General features: G+C 37.0%; 4 protein-coding genes across 8 annotated transcripts; 1 reads left to right on the forward strand and 3 right to left on the reverse strand.

Moving 5' to 3' along the window:
• Positions 1–722: 722 nt before the first annotated feature.
• LOC107272043 (hematopoietically-expressed homeobox protein hhex) lies at positions 723–5942 on the reverse strand. The gene is made up of 3 exons (XM_015748754.2): positions 4349–5942; positions 1504–1730; positions 723–1406 (listed from the first exon to the last, which is right to left on the reverse strand). The coding sequence occupies exons 1-3, from the start codon at positions 4632–4634 to the stop codon at positions 1230–1232; spliced, it is 690 nt and encodes a 229-aa protein (XP_015604240.1). The 5' UTR covers positions 4635–5942; the 3' UTR covers positions 723–1229.
• On the forward strand, positions 1598–18575 carry LOC107272041 (uncharacterized protein ZK1073.1). Of its 4 annotated transcripts, none has more exons than XM_025089322.1 (10): positions 1598–1727; positions 15644–15694; positions 15769–15832; positions 16179–16296; positions 16778–16988; positions 17071–17145; positions 17243–17254; positions 17345–17460; positions 17548–17710; positions 17802–18575. In XM_025089322.1, the coding sequence occupies exons 4-10, from the start codon at positions 16214–16216 to the stop codon at positions 18027–18029; spliced, it is 888 nt and encodes a 295-aa protein (XP_024945090.1). In that variant the 5' UTR covers positions 1598–1727; positions 15644–15694; positions 15769–15832; positions 16179–16213; the 3' UTR covers positions 18030–18575. The 4 variants fall into 4 exon arrangements, with proteins under 4 accessions (XP_024945090.1, XP_015604235.1, XP_015604237.1 ...); XM_015748749.2 differs by lacking the exon at positions 1598–1727 and adding an exon at positions 11838–12101; XM_015748752.2 differs by lacking the exon at positions 1598–1727 and adding an exon at positions 14811–15083.
• Positions 6830–8457, reverse strand: LOC107272042 (uncharacterized protein C11D3.03c). The gene is made up of 6 exons (XM_015748753.2): positions 7885–8457; positions 7765–7819; positions 7528–7680; positions 7275–7432; positions 7081–7186; positions 6830–6986 (listed from the first exon to the last, which is right to left on the reverse strand). The coding sequence occupies exons 1-6, from the start codon at positions 8131–8133 to the stop codon at positions 6901–6903; spliced, it is 807 nt and encodes a 268-aa protein (XP_015604239.1). The 5' UTR covers positions 8134–8457; the 3' UTR covers positions 6830–6900.
• LOC112494999 lies at positions 8806–11680 on the reverse strand. 2 transcript variants are annotated; one of them, XM_025089316.1, is made up of 11 exons: positions 11449–11680; positions 11190–11389; positions 10975–11116; positions 10672–10895; positions 10478–10606; positions 10153–10410; positions 9982–10064; positions 9721–9925; positions 9496–9637; positions 9088–9433; positions 8806–9002 (listed from the first exon to the last, which is right to left on the reverse strand). In XM_025089316.1, exons 2-11 carry the CDS (start codon positions 11268–11270, stop codon positions 8825–8827), a joined length of 1788 nt encoding a protein of 595 aa, XP_024945084.1. In that variant the 5' UTR covers positions 11271–11389; positions 11449–11680; the 3' UTR covers positions 8806–8824. The 2 variants fall into 2 exon arrangements, with proteins under 2 accessions (XP_024945084.1, XP_024945083.1); XM_025089315.1 differs by having other exon boundaries at positions 11190–11393.
• Positions 18576–19054: the final 479 nt, after the last annotated feature.

The following is a 19054-nucleotide window of genomic DNA, read 5'->3' on the forward strand; positions in this document are numbered from 1 at the left end:
AGTTTTAGCAACGCACGTGGCAGTCACTTGGTAAACGTTAAGTATAATCGGGCAATAGGATATGAATGAAAAAAAATTATCTACTACTAGCAAGGGCTTTATTACTTTCTCATTTGAATTTTCATTCGGAACACGTAGAGCCGCGTATTATTCTAATTTTAATCGCCTTCGCGTACCGTTAAAAAGTTTAACATCGCCTTGTTAATTAACCGGGCTGCGCCAGGGGCTAATTCTATTCACCGCATAATGGAACTTAAGCTGTTCACGTACAAAGGGGAATGAAAGAAAGGTTGGGACTTGGCTGCCATCCTGACAGGAAGAAGTATTATTTCTACTGGCATTTTCAAACCTTGCTGAGTTACGATAAGTACTTGCTTCATGATTGAAGAAGGGATGAAAGGGCCGATCCATTATTGAGGCTGTGAAAATGAAGGTCGGAAGTGTTTGAATAAAAATTTCTCTTGAAATATATTTTTTTATCATACGTCCTGACATCTACATCGGATATTTTGTACTTTATACGTCGTTGTGGACAAACTGTTTTATCATCTCAGGATTTTGTTACGAACTTACCGACTGCCGGCAGCTTGTTTCTCGAGTGATGAAAATTTGAGTATAAAAACAAAAATTGATTTTTAGTAATGACCACAGCGAAGGAGCTCCCTGGTGCAAATCCGTTTTAATTGGTCGTGCATTTTAGGTACAGAATAAAGAGAGAGTAACACATAATTGTTATGCAATAAATATTGGCATAGTACAAAGGCAGTTTACATAATTTTTCACATTTTAATATAAAACATGTAACAACTTTACGTCATACGAAGCTTCGACTTACTTAAATTAGGTATGATACCAATTTTATATTTTGTAGCTATCAACGTCACATGTATTATCGTACCGACAAATAAATCATTAATCGAATAACTTTCTGTCCGGAACAATTGTTAATTTAAGTAGACGGCGAGAATTTTGTGAACTTGAAGGAAAAAACGAAACATTTCCGGTACCCGTGCTTCGAAAAAGGGATTATATCATGAAAATTATACCGCTTTACAAATGGATCCCGGAAAGTGGTTTCTCGTACAGAAAGCCAGAATTTCAAAAGAAGAAGGTAGAAAAAAAGTTTTAAAAAATTCATAAAATCGTTTTGACGATTTCACAAAGCAAAGCTTTCATAGTTATTTCAAAGGTAACAGCCGAAATATCCAAGACTATAATTATTTAGAAAATTAATCCGTAACGGAAATTGGACTGCTGCAATCCGTTTCGTAAGGCTCTTGTTCTCCGTTCAAACAATCCTCTCCTTCCGCCTGGCACCTACTCTTGTGATCCTCGCCATTTACGTTCGACGTGGAAGGATTGGCACGTCGCCATTTTGCTCGTCGATTTTGGAACCACGTTTTCACCTGAAAGCATCAAAAACCGAAAAATATAAAAAAATTCACGTACTCGAGAGTAATGTACCATCTAAAAATATTTAAAAGCTTATTCGCGCTTCCTTACCTGCCGATCAGTTAGTTTCAACTGCACCGCCAGATGTCGCCTGTCCTCAGGACTAAGGTACTTATGTGAGCCAAATCTTCTTTCCAGTCCAGCTGTCTGCTGCGGTGTGAAACGGACTTGGCCACCTTTTCTTTTGCTGTAATGTGCAGCATGAAGTCTCGCAAGAAATCCGTGCTGAAGTGGCAGATGATACGGGGAATACAGATGCCAGAATCTGTTAGGCGGTACTGTTAAAAATCAATTAAATATATATTTAGAAATTATTTACGAAACGGCAATGTTATCTCTGCTGTCTCAAATGACAGATACGCCAATGCCGTCTAGGTTGTAACTATTGTCAGTGCTATATCGATTCTCGCGTTTTCTCATGTTGCTACACAAACTGGCAAAGTGATCGATATTGTTCAGTGTCGTCATAATCCTTTTGAGCTGACCAGCCGATACGCAAACAGCTAAAACGAAAATCCAAAGTGTATAGAGTCCGGTGTGGTTCGACTTATCAGTGCATGCCCGGCCTTAATGATCAATAGCATTATAATCTCCCTTTTGATCCCAACATGGTTAAGACCCAAATATATAAAACGAGAATTTTTAAATTCAAAATTTTTATCCAGTAATTTGAAACTGCATAAAGCTTATCGGAAGCCGGAAATAACTCATTGGAGTTCAATGACTGTCATCGATAACGAACCAAACCATTCGGCCAGGCTAAATTTTTGATTCACCGTGCCGCATTGTCAGACCGGAGATTTCGAAAATTATTGGTCACGTGAAAATATTGCAAAAAGCTGATTTGGCGACTACTCGTTAATCTGATTTTTAATAATTCGGCCTGGGAAACTAGTGTATTTTTGTATCATTGACTTATACCTCAGCACTAATGTCGTATCGAGTTCTGTGTTTCTTTAAATTAAACTGTCAACAATTAATCATACAAGATTATAATGTTTTTTAGGCTATTCACAGTATGGATACATTATAATGTAATATTCGATCATTAATTCATGCGATTGGCATACATCGAATAGATAGAGAAATTCGGTGTGGATAAAAGTTCGACGTTAAAGTGTATCCGTTTCTACGTAGTGCCGAGAATCCGGGCTTTCTGATTGGCCAGAAGCTACGTACGGATTGACATATTATTTCGACGCTATTAGCCAGGGTGTCCTGATAAAGAGCGGCTTAGCACCAAAGCTTTACTTTATCGTACGACGTCGTAGATTTTTGATTAATCGGTTTATAAAACCAGTTATTGCATCACTGCTCGAGTGCCGGCAATCGGTTCAATGAAATATCATTGGCATGCCACTGAGTTATTGGCTGATAATTGCCGCTCCTAAATACCTGCCGCGGGGTTAATCGGATCCGAACGTAATCCGCGGACCAATCATCAATCATGACCACTCAACAACTTTCGATATGATGATTTTATTTTTTATCTATATTTTTTCAATTTCAAAAAAGGCATCCGGTCATTTTTTTAAACTCAAAAACACTTTGTACTCTTGCGACGATCGTCAAGTTGGACCGATACGCGTTTTGCATGCCTTTATATGGTAATTCTGTGAAAATTACCCAATTACGACGTCACGTGTTTCTTAAAAGATTTTTTAAACGAAAAAAATTTGCAAAATTTTCTTTTCAGTTTAACAAAAAATTACTATCCCGATTATTGATAGACAATCGACTAAGCGATCGAACGATCTCAATATTTCGGTATTTCGTTGATAATATTTTTGAAAAATCAATTTTATTTTCGATAATTAATTTATTGGCGGTTCTTATTACTCTTATCGTAAATATTCAGGCTAAAAATATTTTCATCGTTAAATTTACGATCGCGTCACGTCACAGTCATCAATAATGAAGTAATCGGTGATTACGATATTTATTGATAATTTTCTCTTCGATGCCTACTACTTATCTGTACATGATCTGTAAATGATCTTCTTCAGATTTCTCAGGAGGAAAAATATTTTCAAAAAATATATACCTGTACTTAATTTACTTGATAAATCTACATCGTACGAAAATCCAAAAAGTGCACTTGGGTGGGATTTGCGATTTAATTAGACAAATGGCTGATTCGTCGATACGTCATCGATGACGACTATATCGCAATATTGTTTATCAATAAAGCAGGTAAACGTGAGTTATATCACGAGAGTTTACGGAACACGTGGTAGACTGTATCGCATGAGTTCAATCGATCGGTAATTAAGTAATTAATAATCAGCATACTTAACGATAATCGATCATTCTAAGTATTAAACGCCCCGTAATCTTAATTACCCTTTCAGAGAGATATGATTGATCAACTAATTAAATTATTTGTAGGATCTACGTCTTTCGTTAGTTTCACTAAAATCGAGACGTAATTTTTATTTTGATTTTGAAATGTAAGAAGAAAAAAAACGAAAATACAGACTGCAGGACCGATATGGTGGATTGACGTCACGGTTTAAGGAGAATTTTCAGGAATTCCCGCCGACTGATAAAGAGAGAGAACATATCTTTTTTTAGCTATCCACTTTTTTTTCTCCTTGTAACAAATGCGGTTTCGTATCCTCCAGATAGGACCATTCCGCTTTGAATATTGTGCAGGAAGGAAGTCACTCAGATAAAATGCATCCTCTCGCGTAGCTATTGCGCAATGATTCTAGAGAGTCTTTTCAAAAAGATTTATCATGGGCTGTACATTTTATAATTGTGAATTTGAAATTTGGAGGAACCAAAAAAATGACTAGTACCGTCGAGTCGTTGCTTGGCAAATATATATTTTTTTTCTTTTTCAATTTGCAATTTTTTTGATTTTTTTTTTTTCGAAATTTCAATTTTCACTTACCTTTCATGTGGTGCAGGTCGTAGGGCGAGTAGAGCCTTCGATCGTCCAAGTGTGGCGCATAGAGTGGGGTAGGTCTTGCCAGCCAATGTCCTTGGAAAGGGATCTGACTAGGCGTCGTCGGCGTCGTCGGCGTCGTTGGCGTCGAGGGTGGCGTATTGGCACTGTTGATCAAGGATGGACTCCTAGGCGAGATGGACCTTTCCCTTTCGCAGGATTCACGATTATTGTCCTTGTCGAGCAGATCGTCGATCCTGAAGGATCTGGCTGTCTTGCAAACGGTGGTCATTTCGATGATGGAATTGATAGGGAAAAAATATTTTTTTGATTTTTTCGGGGGAAATTTTTTTTCTATTAAAAATTTCTAACTATCCTTGAGGATTCTTTATTCCTCAAGGATTTTTTGTTTTTTACGATTATCTCCTCACTATCATCCTGTTGGATTTTTCAGAATTTTATTTTGTCGATACAGGTACTGCAAGCGTTTCGAAAATCGTACTTTTTTTCGATTTTTAATTTTTCCTTTTGGAGACGCACTTTCCTCAAAAATAGCTTCCTAACTGTCCTCCGTATCAAAGCTGACTGGGGACATAAGGATTCAAGAGTTAGAGAATATGCCGCCCTTATCAAGGCGATTGTTTCCTCAAGCTCGCCATTGGACGCAATAAACTGATAAGGACGATAGAATCCCTACTCTTGTGGTTACAGACTCCCCACCGTGTATACTGGCCGTACTCGAGAAGTTCACATTATTTACTAAGCACCCGGTATGTCATTCAATTTGCATTTCTCATATAATTTACATTATTGATGTACACGTGTAAAAAAAATTTTCCAAAATTTTCACCTCCCACCTTTCTATTTTCAATTTCGAAATTCACAGCTTCGACAAGTACACGTATAAACCAACTGCAATTGTCATCATAATTTATTAACTCCAATTCCCTAGGGATTTTTGACAAAATAAAATTCTCATGGCAAAATTTTTTTTTTTTTTTCAACAAAATTATTCTCAAAAATTCCCTTACAAGACACCTGTACAAACGGTCAACAGCGGCTACTCCAAATAAAATTCGATTCGGCATTTAAGCTGGATTATCGTTGTTTGCCGATCCATACATCATTCGAGGCGCCTCGATACAATATCGAGAAATTGTAAATCATGTGACAGCAAATAGGGAACAACTACCCGTTTCGAGCTTTAACGTATAACTTTTATCGGATATGATTTTACAACCTGGGATTCTTGTAGATTGCACAGATTCCCACTTTTTTATTTATTAGTACTACGGACTATATATAAAATACATTAGTTCATGAAAAATGATCTAATCGTGAATTTTCAATTTCAAATTGTATAACGTTAAAATTTCAAACCATTAAAATTGCAAAAGGTTTATATAAATTTTGAAAAAAAAAATCACGGACTAGATCAGCCTCCGTCAAAAGAGCCCTTTTTTTTCTTCCGTTCATTTTTTCTTGATTTTGTTTTTCTGAAGTAATCGTGCACGAGATTATTCGGTGATTTGATGGATAGGGGATTATGCTCTGGTAATAATTCTTTTTTTTTTTTTTAATTCAACTTTCCGAGCCCATTTTGTATACGATGAAGTTAAAAAAAAACATTTATGTCAATGAATTAAATTGTTTTTTTTTTAAATTTATATTTTCATCCAATAGCATTAATCAGCGTCTTAATTAGTAGTTTTTAATTAATATAAATTTTATCATGAAATTTAAGGATCACAATAATTAGCGTTAACCACAATTCGTACCACGAGGTTCTCTGTGCATTGAATCATTCGGTGACTTTTGGAATGACTAATTTTTATTTTACGTATCTGCTTTTGACTTTAGATACATCTTTTTGAGTTTTTTTTGTATTATCGAAAATTCCAATAAAAATTCTCAACGATCAATTTAGTCTGGAACAGGATACTCTTTTACAGGCATTATTTTAAGTTTTTGATAATATCGATAAGATAATCATTTACGTTATCAGTAACGACACTGTCACCCGATATGTCTGCAGTACCTTATCAGCAGATCTGCCAGTAATGACACAGACTACATTTCCAACGAACGCTAAAGAATTAATTGTTTTGTATATCCGATTCCACAGTGATGGCGCTGCCGTCGATTTTTTAAAATGAAATAATTAAACAAAATATTTTTTCCATAATTTTATCCTTACCGATTGTAATATTGAAAAGCTGACGAATTTTGAATTGTTTACAGTATTGCTCATTCTGTTGTCATATACATTACGCCAACATTTTTAACGACTGACAGTATCAACGCACATTGACGGCGCCATTAGTTCACGTCAATCAACGTGGACGTCGTGGCACTCTCGATAAATTTTATTAACTACATTTTTACCTGAATCTACAAATTCTGATATTGGCCCGAAAATTTAATTGGACTTACAAAAAAATGTACAGGTGTGTCGCAGAAAGCGACTGACACGTATCAGAAGTTATATCTTTTTTCAAAAATATATTTTACACCAAGACTGCAAAAGTAGACAATTTTGAGTGTAAGACAAAATTTTATTAATTTTTTTTGCGAAAAATCTCAACCCCCAGCGGATGACATATTTCATCTGGAACTTCCAGTCCCACAGGAACAGAAACGTCTCCTGGAGTAAGAAAAAGATCAAGGTAATCAAAATTTCATACGCATAATTATGTGATATGCATTTTTTTTATTTTTGAATTTTTTTTTATACCTACCATGTGGACACGCACTCAAACCAACGATTAAATCCATATCGGCAATAAATTCGATGTAATCACCCTTTCTGGCAGGACTTGCCTTGCAAAAATATTGATGAGTGTCCTAAAGTGGTTGACGAAAAAACAATTTAACGGTGACATATTTTTTTTTGATTACGTAGATAATGTATTTTGACGTAAAATTTTTTTACCTTAGTAAATCCAGTGCACATAAATATGTTCCACACGTCGTGGACGTCATCTTCGGTCAGTCCTGCATCTTGGGCAGCACGTGTCAAGTAAGTGTGACAGGAGTCATGGGATTTCTTACCGGTTATTAATTCGATGGTGTAACTGTCACACCTGGTGCCTGAAATTAATAATTATTAGGTAAAACCGCCTTATTCTCATAGATAAGTATAAATTATGGGGTATGACAATTTTTTATAAGGTATCCGTATGTACCTATCACGTCATGGACACTAGCCCCATCTTCGTCGATTCCATATCTTGATAAGGAATCAGCAATGACAGTAGCCATTGGCCTTACGTACGGCATATTGCTCCAAAGTCTGTCGTAAGTTGTCAGATGAGAAGCATGAAGTTGTCTGGTTTTGCCTGAATCGAAAAAAAGGTTATATTTAAAAGAAAATAATAAATGAAAAATCATCACGACGAATAACGATATATCAGAGAAACTACCGGAGTAAAATCTTTCCTTGGGATTGTGAAGATTCCAAAAATTCATGTCACCCACCTGAAAATGTAAAAATTGTGTTTTATCGAATTTCGAGGAAAAGTCATTTTTCAAAATTTTTATACCTGAGATCCTTCGACCACCGTAACTCTGCAGAGATCACCTTTCAGCATTTTCCATGTTTTCGCTGATTTTTTGGGCACGGTAATTTTCTCAATGACGTCACCGAGAAGCGCATCGTGTCTCGCTTTGTCGTATGCAGTTCTGTCAACTTGAACTGCAGCTGCTTTATTGTAACAAATCGTGACTGGTTTCTTGGGAAACTTTCTAGGCTTGTTTAGTCTCGGGCAAAGGGAGGGAATTTGATTATCCATTTTGAGAAAATAATTAGCACTTGCTTATACGTTTTAGTAAAGTGCACTTTCAAACGATTTACAATGTGACACTTGTCGGTGACTGAACTCAGTAATTACTCTATGATGATTCTCTTCATAGCACAACACTCTACTGACGGCTGCTCTGGAATTGTCAGGTATTTTATACGTTAGCAGATATTGAAAGTCATTTTCTTCACGTATCACGATTACTAGCACTTCGTGATATCTATGAATGTCACAAGTCGTACTTCTCATCTAAAATATTGGCGTGGAAATCATTGCTGGTGATGACTTTCGTAACAGACCTTGTGTTCTCCCTACTCCACCTTTTTAAATAGGCTGATTATTTCGCAATCTAGCCTGACTAGCTGTTCTTACTCGTATCAGTCGTTTGATACAACGCTGACTTTCAGATTTTTTATATATCCGCCGTCGGTAAAGTAGATCGTCGGTTACCGACCACCATAGATATTGTACAAGTGCGCTAGTGCCATAGCTGCGGAGAGTCGGTGAACTACGTCAACAATGCACTTTCATTAGTTTAAACTGTGGCAATTGATTTTGGAATGGATCGCAAAGATGTACGGGGTGTCGAACAATTGAAGGATCGGGTTATTATGGCTGTATTAAAATATGTTTCTATTGTACGAAGAAAAAAAAAAATTCTTAAGGTAACCCGTAACTCCAATCACGGAGGAACAATGACAAATTTTTGCGAAGATAAAGGATTATGAATGAAACGTCTGCTCAGTCGGTAATTTCTTCTCTCTTCCAATTTACTTCGCAATTCCTCGATCTTTGCCGATCGCAAGTCCCTGACTGTTTTTCTAGAAGCTGCATTTCTCATGGGTGTGCTAACGTCTTTGCTAAAAAAAGAAATGTGAAAAAAAAAGAGATCAGACGCGGAGGATTGTGGTAATGAAAATTTCGAATAAAATTAAATTCTCAAACTTGGTTTTGTATTCCTGGATCGTTCTCTGTGTGAATCTTATTAAATCTTTTTGCTTCTGTCGCTGCTCCCTTATAGATCTCTTACGATCCTCCAGATCTTCCTGGATCTTCATTTTGGTGATGAAGAGTCTCTCCTTCAATTCCGCCAATGACATTTCGCAAAGCAAACCCAGTCCGCTCGTGCACGTCGGATCGAAATCCTTGATTTTGTTCAATTGATTAATCGATTGCAACGACTGAAGAGCCTTGATCTCTTGGATCAATCGAATCTTCCTATTGAGATCTTCTTCCTTTCGTTTGCAAAGCTCCACTCGCAATTTTCTCGACTCCTCCGTAACTTCCGCGGCTTTATCATATTTTTTGAGGTTAGTCACGCTTTTTTTTTGAAAATAAAAAAAAATTTTCTACCTTTCTGCCTTTTTTCTTCGATCATATACATTTGTGCTTCTCGCGACGCTTGTTCTATGTCGTGAGATTTTTCCACAGTTTCACGTATTTTCTTGAACTCCCTCACGCGCCAAATTTCCAATTTCGCATTGAGCGATTCTCTCTTTTATGGAAACGAATATCATTTAATGATTATTTTTTTATTGCTCTGACAACATTTTCCCACTACCTGTACAATTTTTTTACCTCGCGGCGCACACGAAATGCTTGTGTCTTTATTTCATTCAGAAGATTTTGCTTCGCTATCAGCGCCTCTTCGTGGCTCAAAAGACCCGATAAACGATTTTCTATGATTTTTCGCATTCTTTCATCTTCCGCCTGAGCGCGCATTTCACTTTCGATTCTTGAAACTTCCGCTGGATCGAAAGCTCCTTGCACGAGATCTTTTATCCTGCGTCGCAAATATTTATTGAATCTTAAATTGTTTGAAAATAATTTTTATCTGACCTTTGAACTTCCTTCATTTCCGTTTGTGCTATTCGAGCACCCTCGCGCAATATCGTTGTTGCATTTTGTCTAATTTCCACTGGCTGCTCATTCAGATGGATATTAATTATTTAATTGTAAAGTTTTTATCGGTTTCTTAAAAATGGTGAAATTTGAAAATTTCTTTTGTACTTTGAAATTCGGTGAGGTTCTTGATACTGGTTTTTGGGGCATCGATTTCCGTCGCTCGGATTCGATTTTCTCTGCTATTTTGGAAATATCGATTTTCTCACGACGTAAACAATTTGGCGCATTTAATTCCGCATTTTGTAATAAACTTGTGGCACGAATTTTGTTTTCCTTTCGCAATTTCGTTAATTTTTCTTCTATTGTCGTTGACGTGTACGTGGATTTTGGTACTGGCCGAGCTGCGTCTCTTTTCGTGGGATTCTCGAGAATTTTTGGAGAATACATTTTTTTTTACAATTTTGCCAAAATAATTTTTTCTAAATTTTACCTCTGGCGTACAGCATGGCACTCGTGGCATTGCTTTTGGACGATTCAATACATTCATTTCCATCGGGACGGTTAATTCCTTTTTTGCTTTTGCATCCTGCCGTTTTTTTCTCAGTGCACATTTTAAATCCTGATTTTATTATTTTTATAATTTTTGTCAAATATCCTACATGGCCAAGGCAACGTATCACTTACTTGTAGAAATTTTTTAGATTTTCGAAATGGTTCGAAAAGTTTTTCGCGAACAAATTCGATATCGAAAATGGTACAGCCGGCGACGAAAATAAGATTTTGTGTTTCAGGGTTAGTAAGATACGAGAGTAAATTGATCATTTTAGATGGATCAATGATATTAATAAATTCAACAGCATCATTGACTTCCACATTGGACGATCTGTAGACGAGAACGTACAGAAGTGCTAAAACAAAAAAATATTGATTCTAACTATTATATTAAATTAGTCAATGATTTATTGCAATAATTTTTACACCATTTACCAGTAATCAGCCAAAAATCATTAATCCTATAACTGTTTTTAAGTTCGTAAAATTCGTTGACAACAATTTTCAAAAACCCTTCGAGTCTAATAATATTGAAAAATAAATCGAGAATCGGTTGCTGCAAAGTCACTGGAGGAATCTTAAAAAGGATAATCAAATTTTAAAAATAAAAAATATATTTAATATCCAAAAAAAATAATACAAAATCTAACCTCAAAGTTTTCCTTTAACTTGGGAACATTGTCAAAATGACATTTCCCAACATTCCTTTCGACCGTCTTCGTAAAAATCATTAAACAAAATTCATCCGGACTTTGCTTCCTCTCCTTCGAATCATAAATTTCCAAAATCTTGACCAAGCACGGAAAAGCGTCTTGAAGCAAAAAAAATTTTTTTCGTTCCACTTCTCCTTCTGTCTAAAAAGCACCCAAAAAATAACTATGCAATATCATACGCTTGTCATCGAAATACCTGTTCTCCCATTATATATATTAAAAATCTCAAAATCAGTTTGAAAATTATTGTCTGTCAGAATGACTTGATTGTCAGCCGATTTTCAAAAAAATCTCGCAGCACTGTCGATCGTCTAAAAAAAATGGTCAGCGCCCTCTGTCGCTCTACGGTGAACTTCAAAAGTATCATTCTCTCATGAACCCATTGGCTCCTGTCTTACAAGAGGGCGCCAAGTGGTCCCAGACTGCATCCAAAACTCAACCTACATGCAGAAGCTACGAGTCATCCAATCTGTGTACAAATACACAACCGAAGTCCCCAAAGTCTCTGACTAATTTTAGGCCGTCGAGCGACACGTCATTTTACGCTGGCAAATGCTGGCGCATCCAGAAGATCATCAGTTTGACTTCAGGCTTCGTGATGAAACTCCATCAGCCGATCAAGATTATTTCTGCGAAAGATCAAATCAAAGTAAACTACCATAAAATCATTATTCGCCCTCAATAATCCGAGGATCATTTTCGAATTTTATTTTCGAAAAGTTCAACACAGTCAAAAAAGCTAAATGTCATTATAAACGGTGATTTTCAAAAAATTATTATAAAATGGCAGCTCAAAAGCGCAAGAGTCATGCACAACGTGGAAGCTTGTTGTGTCCGGCTAGCGAGAGGGTAAGAATTATTTTTTATTTTTATTATATTTTTGAATTTTACATTTAATCACATTTACCCTCGATCCCAGCTAAGATAGTTTTTTTGTAATTTTGACCTATTTCTAGATTTTTTTTTCTTAAATCGCACAGCTGATTTCGATTACGTAAAAAGGTGCGGTATAAACATTGAATCCCTAAAATTTGAGCCACCTGTTAGATTCCGTAAAGTCGCATCGATTTTACAAAGAGTCAAAGAAAATTTTACGGGAGCGGCTAAAGTAAGGTGGGTTCGGTGCTGCAGGCTGAATTAAATTATTCTAGCTGTCTCAGCTGATCGTTCAGCCGATACTCGAATTAGCGCACAGTAAAATAGTCTCTTTTGATAAATATACAATCAAAGTATTTTTCAAGAATTTGAATAAAAAATTCTAGCTCCATTTAAAGAAAAGACGCATATTACTTCGAATTATGCAATAATACAGAATTCAGCCTAAAATCGTATATTCACTTGAAAAAATTTTTTTCCATAACAAACAACAACAATGATAGATTCTCTAGTACGAACATCATTACGCAACGAGTCCATCAGACAAACGTCATTAAGTCCAATCAAGAGACAATTTAATTCAATAATCTATTTTTAGCCCAATGAATTTCGCAATGCATTCGTTGGCATTTCTGCATAGCATCTTCAAAGTCCCAGCATCCCGGTTCACGCGTGAAACAGAGAAAGATAAAAAGATAATCAGGAAAGACGATCAGGAAGAATTCAAAAAAGAATCAAATACAAAAATTAAGACAAAGTCAAAAAACCAAAAAAAACTGGTCCACGAGTCCAAGAGATGCACGGGGAAATTCAAATCTCGTTGAACGCCTTCATCTTGAAATTTAGGTCGATAAACGCTCCCGTTTCAAAGACACGTGCGCTGGGGATGCGAATTCCACACTGAATTCTTCCTGAGAAAAATAATAAAAAGTTCCTACAAAAAAAGCAGCCCCTATCGAACACTCGTATCCGAACAATTTATTGTGAACAAAGCATTTTGGAATTTCCCCTTTGAGTCAGGCTTTCATTGAGGTACAGGTCGTTCCAGTAATAGCATGCTATTTGAACGGGTCTGTAAGTGACTGTTATAACCCGAAAGCGCAAACAACAAACTGTGCGGTTAGCACGTACGCGTCACGAGTTACGTGTTCATAAATTTGGCACGTACAAAAAGACAGTCGTGCACTTTGACAACTGTTGTTGCTTTCCTAGCAACTGGTAGTTGGCCAACGGATAAGTCAGAAATTTTAATAAAACACTGTTCAAAACACGGGTTAATAATTTTGACAAATTTCTGGGATAAAAAATATTTATTAGTAATACTTATTACGTCACATAAGTAGTATATCATCCATGTCAAAGTGCACGTGGTCAAACTTCGTAATTTCATGTATCCAATTAGCAGCCTCATGACCCAGTCAATGACAGATGATCAGCCAGTTAAAGAGGTCAAAGCATAACGGAAGGACCTCCATGAACCAGTTGGCAAATTTGGTTAAAAGAAAAAAAGGTCAAATGTATCCGTTCTTACTGCACTGAGTATCGTACGATCGATGTATTATTTTTTAAAGCAAAATAAAATATTGCACAACAAAGTAGGGCTATGGCAGTTCTTATGGTCGTGTACGCCTGGCACCACGTGGTCGCCTTAGTACTTAGCTGCCATGTCAAAACTGCTGGAGCAGTTTTCATTAGTGCGGCAAATAAATTAGTTGAGCGAGTTAGCACCGATACAGGGAGTCGCTGCGTACGCGTAGGCGTGCGTAATTAAATGGCTCCGATGTCCCATGCTCTTGCACGCAATATATAGAAATACTACGCAGCAGCGTAGACGAGCTTTGAACGACACTGTACAGTCTGCGCTTTCCTGTAGGCTGGGGTAAACATCTTGGGCGCTTAAAGCGCAGCTGTGTATTCTCAAGTGAAACACGAAATATGACAAAGTGTCCTTTGTTCTATTCAGGCGCCCTGGAGTATCTCGTTCAAAAAGGGTCGCAGCTTTCGGAGGCTTTCATTCTTTCGCGATAGGGACTGGAGTTTTGAGATCCTCGGAGAGTTCATTCGAATACTGTATAAACGGTAAATACAGTTGCGGTATTATTACTGATATCGGTGATAGTAAGTGCAATTTGTAATTTCGCTTATAAAAGTGCGTTACGTGAAACGTACAAAGCTCAATTGATATCGGCAATCGATTATTCTTGCGTTTGTCCATCGTACGGATGTGCCAAGGTAGAGCTGAGTTTAATTCGAAGATTGAGGAATATTTCGAAATTTCATACCGAGTGTAAAAGTACATTATTTTCGATTTTCCTTATTTTTTTTTTGAACGTGTTCGTTCGGCAAAGGGTACCGTCTGCTTTTTACGTTTTCGCTATGTCTGTCTCTCTCTTACGCGCGTAAGCGCCTATACGTCCCTCTCTCTCGCACTCGTTGCTGGTATAGCAAACCCATGAAATTCAAAGGATTTCGTCTAAATCTGTCTAAATGAAGTTTTACCGAGCACGTGGGTAGTTTCAGGGATTTATTGGGGCTGCTTGTGTATGTTTTTAATATTGACGATCTACTGTATCTGCGGGCGGGGGTTGAAGAGAAACGGGGATGAATTCTAGGTACGGGCTTAAAGGGCATGAGTCGAGTGGGGATGTCTCAAGGCTGTGTGCTCCAAGATGATGATGCATGGTAAATCTTGCCCAGCGATATTCCGTCAGTCGGTTTGCGTTCGTTGTGCCAACCGGACGTTGCTCGTTGCTGCTGTTGCTGGTGCTTTACGTGGACGCTACAAGAAACTGAAAGTGCTTGCTGAACTTTTTTGTATCGCCTGGTACTTTCGTTCGGGTCGTTCAGTGACGATTTGTCTACTCGGTACACGGGACTGTTACGAATTTTGAAAGAAAACTGAGACGCATTTTATTTTTTGGAAACATGAGCGAGGGCACTGAATCTGATTTGCACGTAAGTGCATGGTTTTCTTTATTCTCTTTAATAATATGGTTGTATTTTATTTTTTTATTGCTCACGTAGCGGTTTTTTTTTCTTTCTTGGCTTAAACAGTGACTTTACAGAAGGTGCTTTTGGCGGGTGTCAACGTCGATTATCGAAGCCTTCTCTTATTTAAATTCTGGAATAATTTAGACGCGAAATAACTTGAAAGTTTATTGGGAAAGGGTTGATGTTGGTTAGAGGAAAAAAAAGCTGCAAGCAGAAAAGAGGAAAATGGAAAATAATAAAAAAAAAGGAAAAGTGATACAAATGAATATCAATGATTTAGTTAAATGAAATAACGAAATCTCGAAGTGGGTTGCGAACGTCAGGACTTTTCTTCGTGAAAAGTGTGGAAAATTCGGGTAGCGGCTCCCCGGCGGAGGCCTTACTGGCTAAAATCGATAGTTCGTCGACACTTCGATATTCGCATCAGGTCGACCTTAACGAGCTAGCTCGTCCTCTACCCGACTGACACGCAATTCCCTGCATGTGAAAGGTTTTCATAATTTATTTTTTTTTTATTCTTTCAGAAATTCGTCGTCAACACCGACAGAAGTGGGGATCTCTATGTATACGTGGAGGCAAGAATTTATTTTTGGTTAAGAAACGGTGTTATTTTTAATTTTTAATTTTAATTTGATTTTTCATTTCACAGGGCGACATCGCGCAACAGCAAAAGCGCGCAGTTTTTTTAACTGTTCATGATTTGGGATGCAATCGTAAGTGCACACTTTTATGGGATTTAAAATTAAAAAGTGTTTTATATCAGTTAAGGGGCGGATAAGGTACGCATGGATTTTACTGTGTCCCAAGTGGATACACTTGACGTGGACAAGGGTTGATTTGGGATCACGATCAATTTATGTAAATTTTAAGGCTGGTTTCGAAGAGAATAAATCTAGGGGTTGAAATTATTTTTTTTTTTGGAAATGCAAATTTTATCAATTTACATGTCTCTGTAATTGGCTTAGACTCTTTGGGCGAGGGAGCCATATTCTTTTTAAAGCCACTTTGAAAAGTGGAACAGAGGTATATTTTTGAAAAATAATTTTTTTTTTTTTACAGACACTTCGTTTCACGATTTCGTCAATCATCCCTGCATGTCAGAGATTAAAGAACGATCCGTGTTCATTCATATCGACGTCCCGGGTCACGCTGATAACGCGCCTAATTTGTACGATGGGTAAGTGCAGACATGAAATTCGGGAATTTTAGTAAATTGCGTCTCAAATCTTCGGAGCTGCGTACAAGCACGTAGGCACTTTACTAATCGTAAGTGGCAAGTGCGCCGAAAATTGACCCTGCAATTTTCTCCTTGCAAGTGAAATTATTGCACGGTTCGATTATCCACTTTTCGAAACGGGCTTCGCCAATATTTATGCAATGTTGTTTCTTGGGGATAAAAAAGCAAAATTTTGTTTCGCACTCCTACCAACCCGATGGAACCTTACAAAGGAATGTTAACACTTACCGGTAATACCGGGCAAATTGGATTTGCATTGGTAATGAGATTGCGTGCTGCACGTGTAACGCTGACGCGGAGTTTCAATAAATTCTGAAATTGTCAATATTCTGCGTATACGTTAAAATATATGTTTTTTAAACATAATTATTTATGGATTTAACTGTTGTAGACTTTTTCATTGTTTCAAGTGATTTTTAAGATTTCAGTTTCCGTCGCTGCAAACTCTTGGCGAGGATCTCGTTACCGTACTGGATTTTTTGCACGTGAAATACGTCGTCGGACTTGGCGAAGGGGCAGGTGCGAATGTACTGGCGAGATTTGCTCTGGCGCATCCCTCGAGGGTCCTGGGATTAATTTTGATTAATATCACCGGAAGTGCAGCTTCTGTGCTTGACAATTTTAAGAACAAGGTAAAATTTCGATTTTCCCTACGGCATTCGTAGAAAAATATAGTTATTTCATTTATTATTATTATATTATTTCTAATCGCAGTTTTTGAGTTGGAGAGGCAAAGAAGAGGTGAGCCAATCGGCCGAAGAATTTTTGGTATACCATAAATTTGGAAATGTAAGTAAAATAATGTTATTAGTATATTATGAAAAAAGGGTGAAATTATAAGAAAAAAAAAAAGAAAAAAAAATTATTTTTCGTTACATGCATTCAGATGGTTAACGAGGTAATGACCTACCTCCCTTTGTCATTGACCTGACTGTTGTTTCTTGAAGCGATGGGATTTTTTAAAATTTGATATTCTTTTTCCCATTAGCAACTGGTTAATGAAACGAATGCAGACAAGGATAAAGTGATAGAAGAATTTTTGAAAAGACTTCGCGGAACTTTGAATCCCCGAAATTTGAAATTATACGTCAACTCCTTCCTCACGTAAGCCACGAATTAATTGATAGACAATTAATATCAATTATCAATGAGCCAACATTATTATGAAAAAAAATGAAAATATTTTTTCAGGCGGAAGGACATCTCTCTGAAAAATTGCAAAACTGATATACTACTGATAACAGGTATGCTCAGCCCGTACGCATCCGTGGTCGAAAAATTGTATCGTGAGTTGGACAAAGAGAAAGCGACGCTGCTTCGCATCGAGCGAGCCGGAGACGTACTTGTGGATGCGGTAAGAATTTTTGAAAAAAATTGAAAAATTCAAAAATTCTCAATCAAATTTTTTTCTTAATAATCACAACGTCTTCGTTGTCAATTTTCAGCCGGCTAAAGTCGCTCAGAGTATTTTACTCTTCTGCAAGGGTCTGGGTCTCCTGACGTCGATCACGATGCCAGGCGTCGAAAGGCAAAGGACTTTCAGCGGAGAATCCTTCGACAGCCAGGGACATCCACGAAGATTATCACGCGGAATGTCCATGGAGGAATACGATAAGCCGAATATCCGTAGATTGTCCTTAACAAAGCCGGAGCAACAGCCACCGATTAATTAACCGATCAAACATTTGAAACGGATCGATAAAGATTTGGAGGATCGGCTTTTACCTCCTGATATTGATATTGCTCTGTACTACCCGGTATTATTTTCCAATAAGATATTTTCGGCGTGGTTCTTCCAGCGATGCGCAACAAGCCAAAGACTGTTTCAGTATTTTTTTTTTTTTCGACACGTTGACCCATGTTTAGACTCTTATAACAAATTAAATTCTTTCCCTTAATTAGTAAATATTTAATTTGTACAAAATAGAAATTGTACGTTAATCGTATGTCAATCGGAAAATCCCAATTGGAGTAAATAATTTGATTTCCAATCGATGACATGGCCATCCCACTTAACGATAGTGCAATAGAATAGTATATAATTTATATGATAAGGTATATCGTAAATATATTGAGAATTGCTTGTATAATGAGATTAATTGTAGATCACTTTTTTTTATTTAGAAATCATTTATGATCTATGTTCTATCTAGTGTTACGTGTCATGATGTACATCAGTCATCAATGTCATGAATATCTAATGAAAAATTTTACTTGCACGACCAGTTTTCCTTCCTACACTATAAAAAGACTCGTTTACTTGGTAACTATTGCTTCTGGGAAACTAATGGGAATGACTACGAATGGCATTTAATGATTGTATCATAAAGGACTCGGGTTATAAATTAAACTAGAAACCTCTGTATCGTTATAAATCATTCAGGACTTCCCTGTATGGGCAAGACGGTAAATAAGGCCTGGGGATTTCCCGGTCAGCGTACTCATGATGCCATACGACGGATGACTGTGCACTATTAAGCTTCTTTGAGCATATTGCAAAAATGAGGAATCAGTGGGAGTTTAAAGAAATCCGTTGAAGCTTAGGGCGGAAGTGTAGTTTATTTTGTATGGAAACTTGAAGTTTTCAAAGGCAAACCTTTCTCTTGTCTTCTACGTCAAATCTTTCCTAGAAGTCAATGATTTACTTGATTCAAGTGACGCTAATTGTATTAACGTATGTGGATGCTCGAAATTGACT

This window comes from Cephus cinctus, unplaced genomic scaffold, assembly GCF_000341935.2.
Source record: "Cephus cinctus unplaced genomic scaffold, Ccin1 Ccin1_scaffold1101, whole genome shotgun sequence".
In the NCBI taxonomy this organism is placed as follows: domain Eukaryota; kingdom Metazoa; phylum Arthropoda; class Insecta; order Hymenoptera; family Cephidae; genus Cephus; species Cephus cinctus.